The sequence below is a fragment of the Pantherophis guttatus genome, chromosome 1, assembly GCF_059756535.1.
Source record: "Pantherophis guttatus breed Tessera chromosome 1, ASM5975653v1, whole genome shotgun sequence".
Classification (NCBI taxonomy): Eukaryota; Metazoa; Chordata; class Lepidosauria; order Squamata; family Colubridae; genus Pantherophis; species Pantherophis guttatus.
Genome location: NC_142063.1, coordinates 230886006 through 230905619, shown reverse-complemented (window position 1 = coordinate 230905619; position 19614 = coordinate 230886006). Strand labels below are relative to the sequence as shown.

Genomic DNA, 19614 nt, shown 5'->3' with positions numbered 1-19614 from the left:
AGAAGGATGTGAAGATTTGCAGTATAAAGGTATATTAAAGAAAAGCCTTAAGAAAAGGGGACTACAGGATAGCAAAGTGAGCACTACATGCAGTGATATCAACTGCTGAACTGCTGTAGGAAGTAGGAAAAGAAGCAAAATTGAGTTTTTGGAGCTCCAAAGATGTGCTCTCTACATTGCTGTATTAATTGCAGGTCCAATTTACTTGATCCAATTCTGTTGACTGCATAATACATCTACATCTTGCTACATTATTTAATAAAATGTACAATCTCATTTTCCCTTTGTGCTTCTGTCATCTTCCTATAAATATCAAATTTTTAACAAGTTACATTGTCAAAAGATAAGCCTTAATGATTTTAAGCTGATTGGGTTTTTTTCCCCCACAAAAACCTGGTTGCTCTTTTTTTTAGATCACATTTTTATTGCTAGAAAAAGACCAAGATTAAATCTTTAATAATATAAGTGACGCCTCATTCTAATGGACTACTTGGGAAAAGGGCACGTCAGTTTCTCCTCCATTAAATATAAATATGGTATTGAGGCCATTGGCATAATTTGCATAATGGCATCACCATGCAAACAGTATAAATTGAAGATGTAAGAAAATCAAGTAAAATGAATGTAAATGTAACTGCCTTATCCAGATGACCCCAGGTGGGTCAGGCAGTTAACATCTACGGTACATTAATTTTGCTTGATTTATTACACTTACCTGTCTCCATTATTTAAGGAAAGTGGTCAGACAGAAATTTGCTCAGTTTGCTCCCAGTATTAGCTAAATTTCTGAGTATATGTTTCATTTCAGATATATACATTGAACAAACACATAAATACAATTCCTCAAGACTATTATTTTCCTTTTCTGTATATCTTTTCAATCCATTTGTTCACAGGGTGCCCCAGGAGTGCCTGGAGTTGCTGGTCCAGCTGGGAAACCAGGCGATCGTGGTTCAACGGTAAGAGAATCCGTCACTGGCATTTATTGTATCTTTTGTGAAAAGCCCTTTTACTTTACCAGTAGGAAATGGTACATCGTACAATGGCTATCATTGATGGCAAGTCACTTTTTATCATTCATGGTTTTTGCAGCATAAAAGTCAGGTCTGGAAATTTTGGTTGTAGGGTTTTTTTCCACTTTTAAAAAAAGTCCTCCAACTGAACATGCCAAGGTTTATATTTCTCCACTACATAAACATCCCAGAGGTAAATTACTTAGTGGGATTACTATTTGCTATTTTTAAAATTCAGTCAAGTGTGATATACTGCCTGTGGTGGTTTTTTTAATGTAGCATTTTGAGAACATTTAAGCTTGAAAAAACTTGAATGAAGGTTCCCAATCTTCTGTTGATAGCATCAAATTTGAAACTGTTTTAGGGATTAAAATAGCCTTAATAGCAATCGATGGAGCCCCTTTGACAGATGTATCCAAGAATGTGATGGGCAAACATTTGGCATCAGATGTCTATGGAGATTCTCAGTCATCCAAGTCAAGTACCCAAAGGTACTTTTTCAAAAGGCAGCTGGACTTTCTTTGTTTTTCCTTGAAGATGTTTCACGTCAGTTCAGAACTGAAGAATCTTTTTGGATGAGAAATGAAACATCTTCAAGGAAAAACAAAGGAAGTCCAGCTGCCTTTTGAAAAAAGCACCTTTGGGATATTTGGCATCAGAATACTCTGCAGTTGCTGGCCCAGCGATCATGGAGATGCAACTACTTCCAACTCTTTTTCTTTTTTACTATCAGTATTCTTGAAGAAGCATAGACTGTTCTGATGAAGAGTTCTAGGTCTGATTCTGCTAACCACATACCATAAATATGGTGTTGGCTTTGTATTATTTTGCCTCTTTGTTGAAAGATTTTGCAACTCATGGCTGTAAGAACTGTGATCATAAGACTATTCAGTCATATCTGGTGCTGCAGGGCTCTGCCAACAGCCTGGAGTTCAGTCTTGATGGGGCTCAAGGTTGATTCAGCCTTCCATCCTTTGGAGGTCGATAAAATGAGAACCCAGATTGTTGGGAGCAATATGCTGGCATTGTAAAAGAGAATGCTATAAAGCACTACGAGGCAATAAATACATCTAAGTACTATTGCTATATCTCTAGAGTAAACGAGTCAGACTACCATATACCATGATTTGAGTTGGCCTGAATTGTAATCTGCTTCTGTTTCTAAGAGCAGCCTGATCTGAAGGCATAAGGAAGCTAATCTTTCTCATGGAAGAGAAGTGTTAGGTTCAGCTTACAGCTTACTCCTAACTTGTTGGTCAGGCAATATATCTGTTTCTTTAAGAAACAACTGAGCCACGTAATCAGGGTTTGCTGAACCCTGTAACATTGCCGAACATTCAGATAACGTATATCCGGGTATTTAGTCCTTGTCTTTACAGCAAGATTTGTTGCCATTTTAATGGCTGCCTGGTTATCCTCATAAACCGTAATAGGATAATCCATTTTGAATCCAATATCTTCCATCAACTGTTTATAATAAATCAGTTCAGTACATGTAAGTGATAGACAAGAAAACTCCGCTTCCATGGTAGACAAACTGATATGTTTTTGGCGAATTGATCTCCATCCAATCAGACAGTTACCCAACATGATTGCAATTCCAGATGTAGATGTTCTGTCAAAACTGGCATCAGCATATGCCTTCAACATCATATTGGCATTTGGTTCTAAATACATAGCAAAATGCAACGTTCTCTTAAGATATCTAAGAACACGTTTAGCAGCCTGCCAATGCCTATCAGTAGGATCTGAACTATATTGTGCTAGTTGATTAACACTAAAAGCTATATCAGGCCGTGTCCAGTTGCTCAAATATGACAAACTGCCTATCAATGATTGATACAGTTCTTTACTAAACTGTGGACTCTGCAAACTATCCTGTTGGAATTCTTGTGCCATAGGAGTCTTGGCAGGTTTACATAATTCCATCCCATATTTTTTCAACAATTTGCAGATCTTGTTGGATTGTGATATTTTAAATCCTCTAGATGTTTTCAGGATATCCAGCCCTAGATAATGCCGTATATGTCCTAGATTTCTAAGTTTAAATTTTGTTTGCAACTGACCAATAATCTCTCTAGCCTCAGCGTCAGTTCTGGTAATTATGGCAATGTCGTCTGTAAAGAGTAACAAGAATGAAACACATCCATCCTGTTCTTTTTTAAACAGACATTTATCTGCTACGCCCTCATAGAACCCAATGTTATGTAATTCCTGCACTATACATTGGTTCCACTCGTAACCTGATTGCCTTAAACCATATAGGCTTTTTTGTAGCCTCCAACACTCAGTTCTATCCTGTGTATCATAACCAGGAGGTTTCTTCATATATATTGTATGCCTCAACGGAGCATTCAAGTAAGCTGTTTCAACATCTAAATGAGTAATTGAGCATTTATTACTAGCTGCCCAAACAAGCATCGTTCTCAAAGTGCTCGCTCGTAGACTTGGAGCAAAAACCTCATCATAGTCTCTATCTGTCTGTGAGAACCCTTGTGCAACAAGCCGAGCTTTATGGGTTACTAGCCCATCTACACTTTTCTTTACCTTATAGACCCACCTACAGCCTATAAGTTTCTCATTTGGTGGTATCCTTACAACTTCATAGACACCAAGCCTCTTCAATGAATCAATTTCTCTATCCATTGCCTCTTGCCATGCTTTTTGCTCCTTTTCTGGATATAATGTTATATCATGATAACTGGATGGTTCGATATCTACTTGGCAAACCACTGTGGCTTTATAGCGATCTGGTGGATGCCGGTCCCTGGAAGATCGTCTAGGCATAACAGGACTAACATCAGGTATATTGGGTTCATCCTCCCCTAACCCTAATTCCTGTTCCTGTTCTTCAACCTTAATAGATGGTTTATCATCCATCTCAGATGAACTATCATCAGGAATATGGTCCATCTTAACATCCATATCTGTAAAACCATAGTCTGCTTTTTCTAACCTGTCCCAGCCTTCATGTTCTAGGAATTTAGCACTAGCGCTACATAAAACTTTTGTTGTTCCTTTTTCCCAGAACCTATAGGACCTATGGTTAGCCTCATAGCCAACAAAAATCATTTTCTTTGCTCTCTGTTGGTCCTTCCTTCTCTGACTAACTGTTATATGCACCCAGGCTGGTGCACCAAAAGTATGTATGTAACTTAAATCAGGCTTCCTGCCGTGCCATAAAGTAAAAGGTATTTTTCCTGTAGAGGAGTGCACCACATTATTTAAAACATGTAATCATGTTATCCTTAACTGGTCTCGTTCTTGCCTACGTTTGGCCTCATCCAGTAACCTACCAGTTATACTGGCCAATGTTAGTTCATCTCTAGACAATACTTCTAATGATGAAACAAAAGAGTCATAACTGTCATCCAACGATGAAAGAATAATATAAACTTGCTGCAGTTCAGTAAACACAAGGTCTTTCTCCTGTAACTCCTGGAAAAGCCCTGTCATGGAGTCCAGGTGAGCCATCATGTCTCCTCCTTTCTGAAGATGTAAGCGAAATAATTTCCGTGTCAGGTAGATATGGACACCCACAGACACACACCCTAACAAGAAGCATGGTCAGTTCTGTTATTATTGTAAATTTCAAAGTGCTATAAAGAAGCTAAGTAGCAGAGGCCAGTTTAGTGTTGGCAGTATTAACTTGGGTGTAGTTCTACAGATTATTTAAATTAAGAGTGTGTAACCTGAGAGCCCAAACTTATTTTTGATCCTTAAAATCACCTCTGGCCATGGTTGCGAAAAAATTAGCAGGGAAGCTTTCTGCTTTTATGAAGTGAGAAACATAGAACATATAGTGTCAAATAGATTGAACATAACTTTAAAAAAAGGCAAAACTTCCAACCCCCTCTCCCAAATAAAATAAAAGCAGAAAGTCAAGGCACATCTCCCCTTACCAGGAATTTTTTACTTATCTTGCATTCAGTCTCTAGCCTTGACTGAATGTTATTTTTTGTTCTAGTTTTATATAAGGTGAATCTATAACATGATTTGAGAGCATATAATAATTGCCCCATTCCCCATATGCTTGACATCATATTCACTGTTTCTCACGTTTATAGATCTGTTCCCAGCAGGAACTCTGGCGCATAGAGTCTGTGCAGATGTTTGGTTAGACTTATGAGGCAGATAGGATTTCAGCCCTGACATTTGTGCTATCAAAAAATGCCAGAAGGGCAGCCTAAGACCATATGTGTGAGTAGTCAGCCAAATGTAGCCTGCAGAGATCTAAAGGTCATATAAGCTTCTCTGTAGTTGTATGGCCCAGTTCCAAAGTAGCACTTTATTCAATCATACACCATTTCCTTAGATAATTTCAGACTTTCATTGTATCTTTGTAGAACCAGTCAAATAACTAAAGTATATAGTTAGTCCAAGGATGAGATGAGGATCTCATGATCACGTGTAGTAAATTCCAACCTGAGCATGTTGTAAGACTATTAGATAATTCTAGATACTCATGCTAGTACACAGAATATATCTTAAGTAAGTTAGATGCTAGCATAGTAATGTAGTGCATCTTGGGAACATTATCTGATCTTTCTAAATTGGTGCCAAGCAAATAATCCAAAACGGTGCAGATTTCCAGGGATTAATGTTTGCTGTAACACCAACTCTGTTAAAACAGCAAAATGCTAATAGGTACAAAAAATAGGCAAAGTTATTTAATTTCTGTTTAACTTGTCTTCAGTATGAAAACGTGAAGGTGCAAGATGAAGTTTGAATTTCATAGAAACATGGATTAGAGGATTATTATTTATGTTGAATGAATTTAAACCTCCAATTGACCTGTATCCTAGGATTAGGGTTAGAGTTGAAAATAATGAGGCAATTGGCAGACATCACCTTGAGTTTGTAAAAAATATGTCTTGCCAGATAGTGTCTGAAGCTTCAGCACTGAGCTCTTTATTCTTTAGCACTTTTATTAATGACCTGGATAAAACGATGGAGGCAACAATTATCGAATTAACAGCTAATACAAACTCGTGTGGACTACCTAATAACCTAAAGGAAAAAAATGAAGGTGAAAAAAAATCTGTTTAAATGATAGAAAAACACTGAGGAAAACATAATGAAATTTAACAAAGATAAATGTGGAGAAATAGGATAGGGGGTTAGCAGTTATAAATAAAGGTAAAAGTTTCCCCTGTCGAGTCATGACTGATTCTATGGGGCAGTGCTCATCTCTGTTTCTTAGTGGAGGGAGCCAGCATTGTCCAAAGATGCTTCTGTGGTCATGTGACCAGCATGACTGTACACTGAGGCACACAGAACACTGTTACCTTCCCACTGAAGTGGTACCTATTCATCTACTCTATTTTGCATGCTTTCAAACTGCTAAATGTCTATGGAGATTCTCAGTCATCCAGATCATGATTGTTTCAAAGGTGCTTTTTTTTTCAAAAGGCCGTTGGACTTTCTTGGTTTTTTTTTAAAGACATTTCGCTTCTCATCCAAGAAGCTTCTTCAGCTCTGACTGGATGGTGGGGAAGTTTCGAATGCCAGGAACTGGAGCAAAGAATGGGAGCTCACCATGTGGTGCAACGCTCAGGTCTCGAATTTGGGCTGTCAGCTTTCCAGCTGACAAGCTCAGCATTTTTAATTGCTGAGCCATTGCGGCTCCAGTTATAAAAAGGGTTAAATGTTTTAGAAATCTAGATAAAGCCTTCCGAAGAATGATTTAAATCAATCCGATTGATTGATTGATTGATTGATTGATTGATTCGATTTATATGCCGCCCTTCTCCAGAGACTCAGGGCGGCTTACAATGAGAAGGCTTACAATAGCCTTCATACTTTTGTATATACCTGCTTAGTATGGCTTTCGGGCCCCCCCAAGCGGTGTTCTTTTTATACAAAGTCAGCTTATTGCCCTCACAATCAGGGTCCTCATTTTACCTACCTCGGAAGGATGGAAGGCTGAGTCAACCTTGAGCCTAGTGAGATTTGAATTTGCAGTAATTGCAGGCAGCTGGCAGCTAAGTGCTACATAACAGCACTTTAGTCCGCTGCGCCACCAAGGCTCTTTTAAACCTAGGTCATCTCTGTTTCTAATTTGTGCCTTCAGATTTTAATATTCTTTTTAAAAAAGTATTGGCTACCTTGAATATTAGCACAAGTATAAAAGCTGGAGCATAAATCTATAAATAAGTGAACTGTAGTAAATCTGTTTCAGATATTTAGATTTGAGAATGATTCATGAATATACAACAGACGAAGGAGTTAGACAAATCCCTAAGTGGATCCATAGGAATTCTTTTGAGACAAGTTGTTATTTATCTTAATAGAGTTGGGAAAGGCGATCTAGGTCATCAGGACCAAAATCTCTTGAGTCAGTGAAGAAATTCAAATTAGGAGAACCTTGACCTATTGTTCTCTATCCTCTGCTTGAAAATATGCGGTAAAATGGAACTACCCAATCCTAGATAATTGATTTCATATCAAATTGTTCTTTTCTTTTCCCAACATACAACCAGCATATGGCTTCTTGTTTTTTAAAATCAATAGTTTCCAACCTGTAAACTCCATAAGGGTATCACAGGTGTCATTAATATTCCATTTGAAATGGCCAATATTTCTCAAGATCACCAGGTGTTTTTTTTTTAACATTTTGGCATTCTCAGTTAACATCTTATGAGATTATGGCTTTCTTCCCATATTTGTCTCGGGATTTTAAACATTAAAATTAAGTTCATTTAATTTGCAAGTCAGATGCCATCTAAGTGAATTCTATATCTATAGTGTATACAAATATTGCATTGTCAGCCCCTGGTTTACCGCGTTTGTCCAAATAAAGGAAAAGATTGAGAACCATTGTTTAAGATTATTGTTCTATGACCTGCATTTTGAAAAAAGAAAAAATCAACAGGTCATGACTTTATTCCGTATAATAACTCTTTAAATTATTTGAATGTTGCTTTAATTTCCCCCTCAATGTGGTCTTTTTGGGTTATTTTATTTTTCTTTCAGAGAGATAGATTTTGCTATTGCTTTGGCTTCCTAAATTTACTTTGTCATATGTCTATGAGCATATGCTCTCTTCGTTTTCAGTGCATGTTGCTGATGTTGCTTCATTCTAAATAGTCTGGCGATAACAAAGAATTATGAAACAGAGGCAGATGTGCTCTCTGAACCTTATATTCACAGCCATACTTAAGAATATAAAAGGGTATTTTGAATCAGGATGCCTGATGCTAAAGTCCCTATATTTGAAATTATCTCTAGCGTAAATGTTTTACTTTTGTTCATTATCTCAGTGACATATTTTACAAATACTGATATTGTATTTAATTGCATACAGTTTTGTTCTGCTCCTGACTTCTGGAATATTTTTGGTGTATCATTAAGCAGCTTGAAAACACATTGAGAAGTTGTGAAAGAAACTAACTAGTAGCAGATTTAGTGGTGTCTTTTGCTGGGCTGATGAAAAAGTATTAAGTGACACATTTCAGGGAGACATTTGCAAGAACATTTAATATTCAAAGTAGGCCAATGACATTTGTTAAAGAAGAGAGGCAGTCAATTTTGGAATGGGGGAGGTATTTTCCATTTGCTAATAAAGAAATACAATTTATTCAGTTATGTTAAATTCTGAAAGGATTGTATTAAGAGTTATATATACAAACTTCCTACAGACAGATTATTTGTACGTTTGTATGTACATTTGTGTGTATCTCCAGAATATTATTGCTGAATGTCCATAGTACAAAGTCAATCACTCTGACAGCTTCACTCTAACCAACTCCTTCAGTGTTGCTTTTAATAAATGAAACAGGTAGTAGTCCAGGTTTCAGCAGAGATAGCACCACACTGAACTTAGTTTGGAAGCTAAGCAGGATTGGCCCTGGCTAATACTTGGGTGAGGGACAATTTGGAAATTCCAGAAGTGTAGCTTAGATAGATAAATTGCAAAATAATCAAGGAAGAAGACAAAGGGAAGCCATATGCATATTTTTGTATGCATTTTGTATAGCAAGGGCTACATGTATGAAGACAAGCTTGACACTGAAAGAGAGTTTATTTTTTAACAATTAGGGTTGGGGAGACTCCTTATTCCAGGGAAAAACAAGTTACTTGGACAAATCATTATGATATTTCATCAGGTAGCTAGATTGTTTCTTCTACATTTCATTTTAATTAAAAATGAGGAAGCATTAATTGAAAAAAAAGACCAGTGCTCACTTTTCAATTTTGCATTTGAAAATTATTATATCCATTTATTGTACAGAAACTGAACATAAACTGTATACAGATCTACTCTGTTTTCTCATTGAATTGGCATTGAGAATTGGCATTCATAGAGATAGGAAGACACCACAGAAAACAATATTGTAGGAATGTCTTAGAGGAGAAATAATTATACTAATGTAATTCTGTATGTCTTTTTTTAAAAAAATCACTCTTATTGATGACTCTAAACAGAGCCGTATAGATGATAAAGTTGAAAGTTACACACTTAAAAAGTTGCTTGATCATTACTTTAGCATTAATTATAGATAACATTGTTTTGTTGTCAAGGCAGAATGGAATATATCTTATTAATAAAAATCTCTCTTGGAAACCGAGATAGAACATAGCTCGATGGTCATATAATTGCTTTGATTGCAAAAGCTTCAGCATTTTGAGGAGGGAAACAGGAGAGGTCAATGTCTGAAATCTTGGAAGCCACAGCCAACGCTCTTGAACTATTTTGATTAATGTTTCATGTGGTAGATAGTTCCCCATATTCCTAAAACACATGAGACCAATTTCTGTATTGGACTAGATTCTGTATTAAACTCTCGCATTAGAATTTAAAAGCTATAAACATATACATATGGGCAGTGCTGCTATAAAGCATTTTATCTGTTAAAAGTGCAAACATGAAGATCAAGAAACAATATTTGAAACAGTTCATGAATGCAGAGCAAGCAAGAATGATTTGCAGATCAAAGTGTTCTGAATGGCTTGATATATTCACATTTCCTTCTCATGCCTCAATTCCTTTGCCTTACTATTTCTTACTTCTTTTTTGTGTATTGCGTCATGTTGCTTACCACAAAAGGAAATAGAGTGAAGGGTATGTATATTAAACAAAAAATCAGAATTTAAATATGTAATCAAGTAAAAGATTCCGTGCAATTTCCAAATGAGTAAAACAGCTGTTATTGGATGATACATTTTGGCTGTTTCGGTCCATGCATGGATGAAACGGGGTTGTGTTTTCGGTATAGAATGAAGTCTGATTGCTCTGCCAGAAAAGGTATAGTGGGGAACAGAGGGAAACAGCCAAGTCCATAGGTGGCGGGGAAGGAAGAGGGGAAGCTGCTGGAAAAAGAGGATTAAGCACAGTCAGGAATCTTTACAATCCTTGTCAGTCACTTGGCTTCATCCTGTATATTATTTATGCTGTGTATGAATAATGCTCCAGGACAGTCATATGTTCTACACAGAGCCACATAATGAGATTAAGGCATGCTGAATCGATGGACAAGGATGTCCACTGGTTCAGCATTGCTCTGTCCTATATAATTGCAAGGGGGAAAATTCTGCAAGGGGTTGCAAAGGGATTGCAAGAGGTTCTGATATTTAAAAATCTAGAAAACATTCAATTATGGCATGCTGTTTTCAGTCTAGGGAAATGCAGTCCAATCTGCTCAATATTTCCAATCTGCTCAATATTTCACCACATTGTTTTTCTCCAGATGAGGCCTGAGTCTAAAATTTATGGGGCTCTTTATATAACCCTCCCTCCCCTCCCCCCAATCCCTGAGAATTACTCTTCTGATGCAGAAACATCCACTATGAATATTTTTTTTATTCGTTCTTTTGGGTTTTTGCTACCTGTGTCATTTATTTGTGCTTCGCAATGCTATCCTGTGATAACATTTTGATTGAATATAATTTGTTACAGGGGCCAGTTGGATTGAAAGGTGAAAAAGGTGACCGAGTAAGTGCAGCTTTAAAATAAATTCACATACATTTTTTAAAACTCTTGACTATGGTGAGAAATAAACCAACAGTCATTTTTCTTTCTAAGGGAGACATGGCTTCCCAGGGTATGATGCGAGCTGTGGCAAGACAAGTCTGCGAACAAATGATCAACAGTAAGTGGTTCTTCTGTCACATACAACAAAAGCCATATACCAAATTGTCAGGCCCTAACACACTGTGGATTTTAAACATGTGGGATGTTTGCCAAGTAGCCATGTGATCTATAACAACCTTCCCTCTAAAGCAGGAGTGTAAAACTCAAGGCCCATGGGCTGGATTTGGCCCACAGGATGCTTAGATCTGGCCCGCGGGGCCACCTGGAAACAGTGAAGGACCGGCCCACTGCCTCTGCCACATGCGGCCCTCCTGAGCTCCGTTTTCGCTGGCAGACGGTTGCAGGAGGCTGTCACAGCCGAAAACGGAGCCCGCGAGGGCCCGTTTTCACTAGCAGAGTGGTCAGGCCAACACAGGCACCCTTGACATGAGTGATGTTGAGCTGGCCACGCCCACCCTGGCCATGCCCACTCACTGAGGTCAAACAAAACCCTGATGCGGCCATCAATGAAATCAAGTTTGACACCCCTGCTCTAAAGGGTTGTTTTCTCAAGGCGAGATTGGAGGACAATTGCATGTTAGTTCACAATCCATATAGGAAGTGGAAGACACAGAACAAAGTACTTTCAGTTGCTTATCAGTTCCTTAATTCAGTAGTCCGAGCCAGAAGTCAAGGATGGTATTGCTAGGAGTAATTATTTTAACATTTAGATTTATACTTGTTAGTTAACATTATGTTTTGTTTTGGGCCTTTGAATCAGTGTTGACATCTGGCAATAGCCTGGATGTATTTTTGTAGTATTCTGGGCAAGCTTTTTCAGAAGTGATTTGTCATTGTCTTCTTCTTAGGGCCGAGAGGAGGGATTGACCCAAAGTTACCCAGCTGGCTTTGTGCCTAAGGCAGGACTAGAACTGGAGAATCTATTAGTTAAAAAACAACAACCAACTAATGTTTTTTACTTCTTAGTATCTCACTGTGAAATACTTATGGAATCCTAGGGTTTTGTGGAATACCATTGCAAAACCCTGTGTTAACTTATGAAAATGTACATGTGCTATTTTTTAATGTCCTGTTTAATGATGCATTTCCTCTTTTTTCCCACTTTTCAAGTAACCATCCTAACACTTTATTATTCACTGGTCATAATCCAGGAGACACTTTTGCTGACAACACATCTGGATCATTTCAGACAGTTACACGTACTTGGCCACTCATTACCCTAGATTTAAATTTATATATTTCCACTGGTGGATAGGAACTGTAGAGGAGTAGTAAAATATTTATCAGAGAACTCAATACATAATCACAAGTGTCTGAAGTGTTAGTGCAGCATAATCCATTCCTGATTGAGTTGGAGAAAGAAACTGATATAAGACTATGCATAAGTTTATATGCATAGTTCTTTCTTTTTAAAATGGTAAATTGTACTGGTTTTGACTTTGCCATCAACTGGTGGGTGCATAGTTTTTTTTAAAATCACTCTTAAAGGTTGCTTCATTATTCACTCTCTTAATCTATTTCTTCTTTTTTTTTTCCTCTCCAAAAGACCAAATGACCCGATTTAACCAGATGCTGAATCAAATTCCAAATGATTACCATTCAACTCGCAGCCAGCCTGGACCTGCAGGGCCACCAGGTCCCCCTGGACCTCCTGGGAACACAGGAGAACCTGGAAGTGGAGGCAGGCCAGGATTTCCGGGCGCACCTGGCATGCAAGGATCCCCTGGCGAGCGAGGTGGGTTGTCCTTAGTGTCATAGGGATGTTCCCTGCAGAGGAAGGGGGGTCTTAACTGATCTTTCAGAGTTTAGAACAGTGGTGGGACTATCAGCGAAACAAAGAGCGTACGTGAAATGCCAGACCACGAAGACAGTTTACGTTCCTCAAAGTGGCATTGACCAAGCAAGTGCTTGACGTTAGATATTTCCTGAGAAATTGAAGCCAGCACTTCTGTGACACAGCTTGAATATATTTTCTTTTTGGTGTGCTTTAGGACTGCCTGGAGAGAAAGGTGAAAGAGGAATTGGAATACAAGGACCACGAGGTTTGCCAGGGTCACCAGGTGGGTTATACTAGTGATATATACTCTTAAAAATAATGATATGTACTATCAAATGTTTGAAACTTTTATTCAGCCTGATGTTGTTCATCCTCCTTAACTCCACGCATCAGTTGAAAATGCTAAGTAAATGTTTGAGAAATTCCATAGTAGCAGTTGGCTTTTATTTGTAATACTTCCCTCCCTCCTCCTTCCCTTCTCCCCCTCTCTCCATATACAAAGTTACAGGGCTCTCTCATAGATCATGGTGCTGTCATGGTGGCTAGTTTTGCTATTAATATAGTTTGGTTATTTACTTAGATTTTGGAAGGTTTAGTCAGATTCTGTCTCATTGCTTCTGTCTTCAATTTACTGTTGAATGTTCATGACAAACTCCACAATAAGCTCTCAACAATTTCTACCTTCATTTTACGAAAATTTTACATTTCTTTTAACCATGAATATAAATTGTTCCAAAGAAAACATTATCTCGTATGTTCTAAAGCTATGGGGAAGTAGCAAAATTAAAGTAATCTTGCGCTTTAATTGAAATGTAACATAGAAGTTGCTTCTCTGTGTAATCCACCAAGCTCAGTCGGGCCAGAACAATTTTCTATGACTAAAGAGCTTAAAATCAGGGAAACAACAAATGATGAATTAAGTTTTGGGTTTCCTGTGGTTGTTTCATTAACACCATATGTAGAAACCAAATGGAAATATTCCTTAAATATATGCTTCAGTGTAATCTATTTTTTAATTTTGCCAACCTCTTTACTAAACTTCCTCGCATTGAATTTATTGATACAATACCTTCCTTTTCATTCTACAATTAGGTCCACAAGGAGAATCCAGAACTGGCCCACCAGGTTCTACAGGTTCCCGAGGTCCACCTGGTCCACCTGGCCGACCTGGTAATGGTGGTATCAGAGGGCCACCGGGCTCCCCTGGATACTGTGATTCATCCCTGTGCGCTAGCATTGCTTACAATGGTCAAGGATACCCAGGTAGGTTATTGGGAATTTAATTATCATTGAATACTTTAATAAAAGCTTGTTTGGCGTGAATAATTTTATGCAGTGAAAAGTTGTAATAAAAGTAGAATTAATTAGAAATTAAAACTGAACTATAACTCAACCGCTGAACAATGTAAGCTTTCCAATTCAATCAGATTTAGGAATATTTGTTGTGATTCTCATAACTGGTGTCTTTTATGTTTATAGAATTTCTCCTGTTTTTGAAGTAGCTTTGTTCCAGTTTGAAGTGTCAGTTTTACTTTAAAGAAAAAGTCGTTTAAATATTTCAAACTAATTTATTTTTAATGTTTAAAGTGATAGTATAAGGCACAATGCTCTTAGGACATAATTGACCATTTTCCCTTCTTCTTCCTGTTTTCCTTCTCCATCAAACTACTCCTGTACTTCTGAACAAGGTTGACCATTCGTCTAAAGTATAAAGAACAGAGTTTGCCATTTCTGCGTTCATCTTTCTGATTCGTGATGGGATTATCTATACAAAATTAGTACCTGAAATCTAATTTTCCATTCCAAATGTCATTTTGTGATACAGTGCAGACAACTAGGCAAGGGAGGGCATGGGAAGTCATTATTTGCACTGTATCAAATTCAACGGAATCTATTATATTGGTCTATTATACAAATTTCTTCTGAGAAGAGTCAGTTTGAGGCAACGAATGGTCCAAGGAACTTAAATGCTGGATATTTGTGACCACAGGATACCAAATCACTAAACTGGGAAGGGTCATAACCAGTGACCATGCCATATATTTAAGGCCTCTTCAAGAAAAGATTCCAGGCCCTTAATATTGATCACCAATTTGTTGTGTGCACTGTAGCACCTTATACATGATATTGCTGTTTGTTATGTTGTTTGCATGTATACGTGAATATATATAGATATATATATATATATATGTACACACACATTCATAGTATTGATGAGTAGATCAAATTCAATAGAATAAGCCATAATGCAAAATTTGCACACTATCAAACAATTGAATGAGAAATAAATGGAAAATAATACTGAAGTGCTACTCCTACAAAAAACAAAAATCAATCTGGCATATATATATATATATATATATATAGATAGATAGATATACATACAATTTAACTCTCATGGATGTAATGAATGAAAAACAATTTTGCACACAGCTGTTCAACTCTGAAAACTAAATCTTTGACCTATTTCAGGTTCCAGCTAACAAATTTTCTATGCCGCCAGTGCTGCTTACAGTTTGAATTTCCATGAAAATCCTGTTTCTGAGATGTTTGTGCACGTGCTAACTTGGACCTGAATCTGTATGGTTATTTCATTATAGATAATGGTTACATAAATAGTGTTGGCCTCATAAGAGGGGAGATGCTTTTTTTAAAAAAGAATGTACTTACTAACAAGCATTTGTGATTGCAATAAAGGACAATGGCATTTGATAAAGCAAGGGATGTAAACTCAACCTCCCTATTCTTACTGTCCAATTATATCAAAACCAAGTTACTAGAATGGCAGTGGAGGCTTATAAACATATTAATGGACATAACACCATAATGCATTTACCTTGGTGAAACAGAAAATGACTGTAAATAATGAACTAATTGTGGCTTGTAAATGATTTGTATGGAATCATGTCCACTAAACCTAGTTAACATTACATCCTGCTTTTGCATTCAAACCTCCTGCTGCTACTTTTTAATTTGTGCCAGCATAATCTCTTCGAAACTCGCGAAGTCTTTTTCTCTATTCTTTGTTATTCTTGTCTTCATCTTACCTTATTCAGGACTTGAGGGTTTTTTTGTATATGTAATCTTCTTACAAGTGTTGAAAATATAATTAATTTTGATTTTGATTTCCCTGAAATCTTCGGTGTTCCTCTAGCACTAGCTCTGGTTCAGTCAGATATGAGGCACATTTGTCAGAAAATAGTAGTTACTGAATATTGTCAATGGTGACAACTTGGTGTAAATTTTTGCGCCCCCCCCCGCCCCCGTAGGGAACTATTTTGAATAAAACAAAGCTGCATACATGAAGTTTTCCCTTTTGACCAAAGCATTTATTTTAATAATTGGCTTTCACTTAAGTGAAACTCCTAAAGATCACTAAGCCTACTAAATTTAATTGTGTCCCAGTGAAATAAATGGAGTAAGTTACAACTAATTGTGACTAACATAAATATCAACTGTTTTCATTGGAAATTATTCAAGGCTTGACTTTAGCAAGTTTGTAATTTTAATACTTACTTAAAAAAAAATACCCTGGACCTCAAAGCTATTTTATTTTGAACATTGTATTCCTTAACTTGTACCAATATTCTTTCTGTTTTAGAATTTTTTCCTCTCCCAAATTGAAATTATTTTTGAGTGATTATTACATGTGTATTGTACAAAATCAGTGTTAGGGACTAAACTGCAAAGTAGGACTTGTTTGCTTGCTTGGCATTAAGTCTCTTTGCTCCCTAAGAGACTTAATTCTTGCACAGAACTTCAGTCTTCAATATTTTAGATGTGGATGTTGCTATTTCTGTTTACATTTTGCTTAGGCTAATTTGCGATACAAAAAGTTATTGAAAGGGAGCAGAAAAATTTCTTCAACAGACAAAACATGGTGCTTCCCCCTGACCATCTGTTTTTGCTGGACACATATAAGAAGCTCCAGCATTCATGTCAAAGGCAAGGGCAATGCCTCAGTCACAACTCCCCTTGTTGAGACTCATATCCGTAGCAGAATTTGTACATAAATTACTGATTTTAGAATCATTTGCTAGCGGTTTTTTTTTTCCCCATGAAATCACTTCTAAATAAAAGCCCTGAGAATTGACTAAAAGAAAAAAGACAAACCATCCCAGATTTACTAAAACAAAACAATAACCTAATAGCCTACTTTTAAACTAAGAAAAAGAAATCCCCTTTGATTCAAAGACGTGTGATAATAATGTTCCATTGGACAACTATTTTCAACCAGAGTCCTATGTACCTGACAGTGGACCATATCAGCCTGACAGTGAGGCCTACGTAGTACCAGTGGAGCCTGAAAGAAGAGCTGAGGACTATGAGGACTATGGATCTGATATGCACTCACCTGGGTTCCCTGAACACATGCGCTGGAAACGTTCCTTATCAAGAAAAGCAAAAACAAAACCATAAATGTCTTATTTTCTCACTTCTCTGTCTCTCCCCCCACCCCTCCTCTCCCTTTGGGTATTTGTTTTTGTTGTTGCCATTCTCTCATATGTAGATATGCTATTCCACCTGCCGTGTTTCCAGGCAGAAGTACAACTTAATCTTCTGAGAATATCTGGCGTATGTGGGAATAGCAATAAATGTTGCTACACATTTCGTTCTTTCTCTCTTGGAATGCCTGTAATATACCTATGCTTCAGGTGGCTGCGTTAAACCTTAACAAGTGCATCAAAGTGATTGCAAGGCTACGGTTCTTTTAATAAATTAAAAATATAACAACCATAAAAATCCTACCTTCTTCACAGCTACAAGAAGTAATTTAGAGGCTGTATAGCTCAGCAACGAAAGGGCTTGGCCTTATAATTTTCTTCTTCATCAAATCGCTTGCTCGATAATTCAGTCACTGTTACCAATCTGCAACATCTAATAAAATGCATAAGCAATTTCTTCTTACTTTTGCATATAACTTGCAGGGCATATACAGCTTTTATGAGTCTCTTTTAACAACCACAAACCTTTAAATGATATAGATGGCATCCTTGTATCAACTGGATACAATTTTAAAAGAAGTAATGGCTTAATTTTCCTTGTTTTAGAGACCTTAACATTTATGCCAAATTGCAGTCAAACCTGCAGAGATGGAATTGCATGTTTGTGTTGTATATTTAGTTATGATTCCCCCTTCTCTCCAGAATATAATGTTTCATAGTTATCAGAAAAAAAGCAGTTGGAAATTGTTTGCAAGACTATGGATATAGAATTGCTGCTTTTATATTTTAACTGCAAATTGTGAATTTCACTGCCTTATATTATTTATTTCTGAAACAAAAGAGGCATTTTTCAATAAAACTACTGAAAATCTATACAGAGTCTGAGTATTATTGCTGGAAAACTTCCAGATTTCCGAGGCTTTATTGTCATGGAAAATTAATCACCTGAAACATTGAACTGTATTTATCTCTGCATGTGTGAGTGTACACATCTATACACACAAACACACACACACACACAATATATTGCAGTTTAAAATGCTGAATGAGGAGTACTTTATTTTCAGCAACATTTTCCCTGCTCTGAAGGTTTAATTTATGACCTTGTTTTATAGAAGCCTCAATAGCAAAAGAAACAGCAATTCCCAAATTTAGAACTCCATGTACATTTTTCAAATGATCTGTAATCTCATCGGCTCAATGTCCGGCAGAGTTTGCAGTTTTTTTCAGATTGTGCCCTTTAAAAAAGGGGAGAGAACAAAATTAGCAATAAAGGTGGAAATACAGTATAAAAGTGGCTCAGAGAGAGAAAGATTTAAGTATTTTCTCTTTAGAACATGGGCTGACTTTTACTGAGTAGTTAAATTGTTGGCCCATGTGGTTCAGTATTACCAGTGTTAACTGGCAACTGGCTTGCCAAAGTTTTTCATGTTTGTATATTTTACTACACTTATATGGTGGTGCAGCCATTGCCTATCATGTGATTGGTACCTACACAGTCAATTTGCACCAAAGATCTGGAAACATGCCAAGATTTTTTTCCTACCAAAATTGAACATTTTCCGATCCAGAAGCCCTTTCTGACCTCACTCGCACATATTCCATTGTGTTGTGCAGTTGTTATACTTGTCCCTCTTATGAAGAATCCTAGCTGCAGGATTTGGGTTTAGCTAGTCTACAGAAAAAAAGAATTAGGGGTGACATGATAGCAGTATTCCAGTATTTGAGGGGCTGGCACAAAAGAAGAGGGGTCAAACTATTTTCCAAAGCACCAGAGGGCAGGACAAGAAACAATGGTTGGAAAGTAAAGAGAGAAGCAACTTGGAATTAAAGAGAAACTTGCTAACTGAGGACAATTAACCAGTGGAACAGCTTGCTTCCAGAAATCAGTGCTCCATCACTGGGTGTTTTTAAGAAGGGTCTAGACCAGGGGTGTCAAATTCGCATCAGCATCAAATGATTATCATGACTTTTTTTCCCCTTTGCTAAACTGGGCATGGGCGTGGCCAGCATGTGACACATCCGGCCCATGGGCCATGAGTTTGACACCCCTGGTCTAGACAGTCCCTTATCTGAAACAGTATACAGTAGCTTCTGCTTGAGCAAGGGGCTGGACTAGACCTCCAAAGTCCCTTCCAGTTCGTTCATTCTACTTCTATTACTTGCATACCTGCAACAGCTGCTATAGATTCTATGGAGCCAAACTGGCAACCAACATCCCATCTCTTTACCCAAAATAAGCAAAAAGACCTAACGTTTCTAACACTAGAAACAAAGTAGGCCATTTATTTTTATTTATCAAATTTTAAAACATACTAAGTTGTGCTGAAGCCAATGAAGGATTCT

The 19614-nt window shown here is 37.2% G+C and overlaps 1 protein-coding gene across 4 annotated transcripts in view; it reads left to right on the top strand.

Annotated features, from left to right (window-relative positions):
* COL12A1 (collagen type XII alpha 1 chain) overlaps positions 1-18141 on the top strand; it is a 130918-nt gene extending 112777 nt beyond the window's left edge. Inside the window, exons 58-64 of one of the 4 annotated variants that reach the window (XM_087882534.1) lie at positions 897-959; positions 10912-10947; positions 11038-11104; positions 12593-12781; positions 13038-13106; positions 13916-14086; positions 17061-18141. In XM_087882534.1, coding sequence (XP_087738660.1) covers positions 897-959; positions 10912-10947; positions 11038-11104; positions 12593-12781; positions 13038-13106; positions 13916-14086; positions 17061-17242 — 777 coding nt within the window. In that variant the 3' untranslated portion in view covers positions 17243-18141. Of the gene's footprint in view, positions 1-896; positions 960-10911; positions 10948-11037; positions 11105-12592; positions 12782-13037; positions 13107-13915; positions 14087-14511 lie in introns of all 4 variants that reach the window. The other 3 variants (XM_034431890.3, XM_034431891.3, XM_034431885.3) reach the window with 3 other exon arrangements.
* The last annotated feature ends 1473 nt before the right edge of the window (positions 18142-19614 follow it).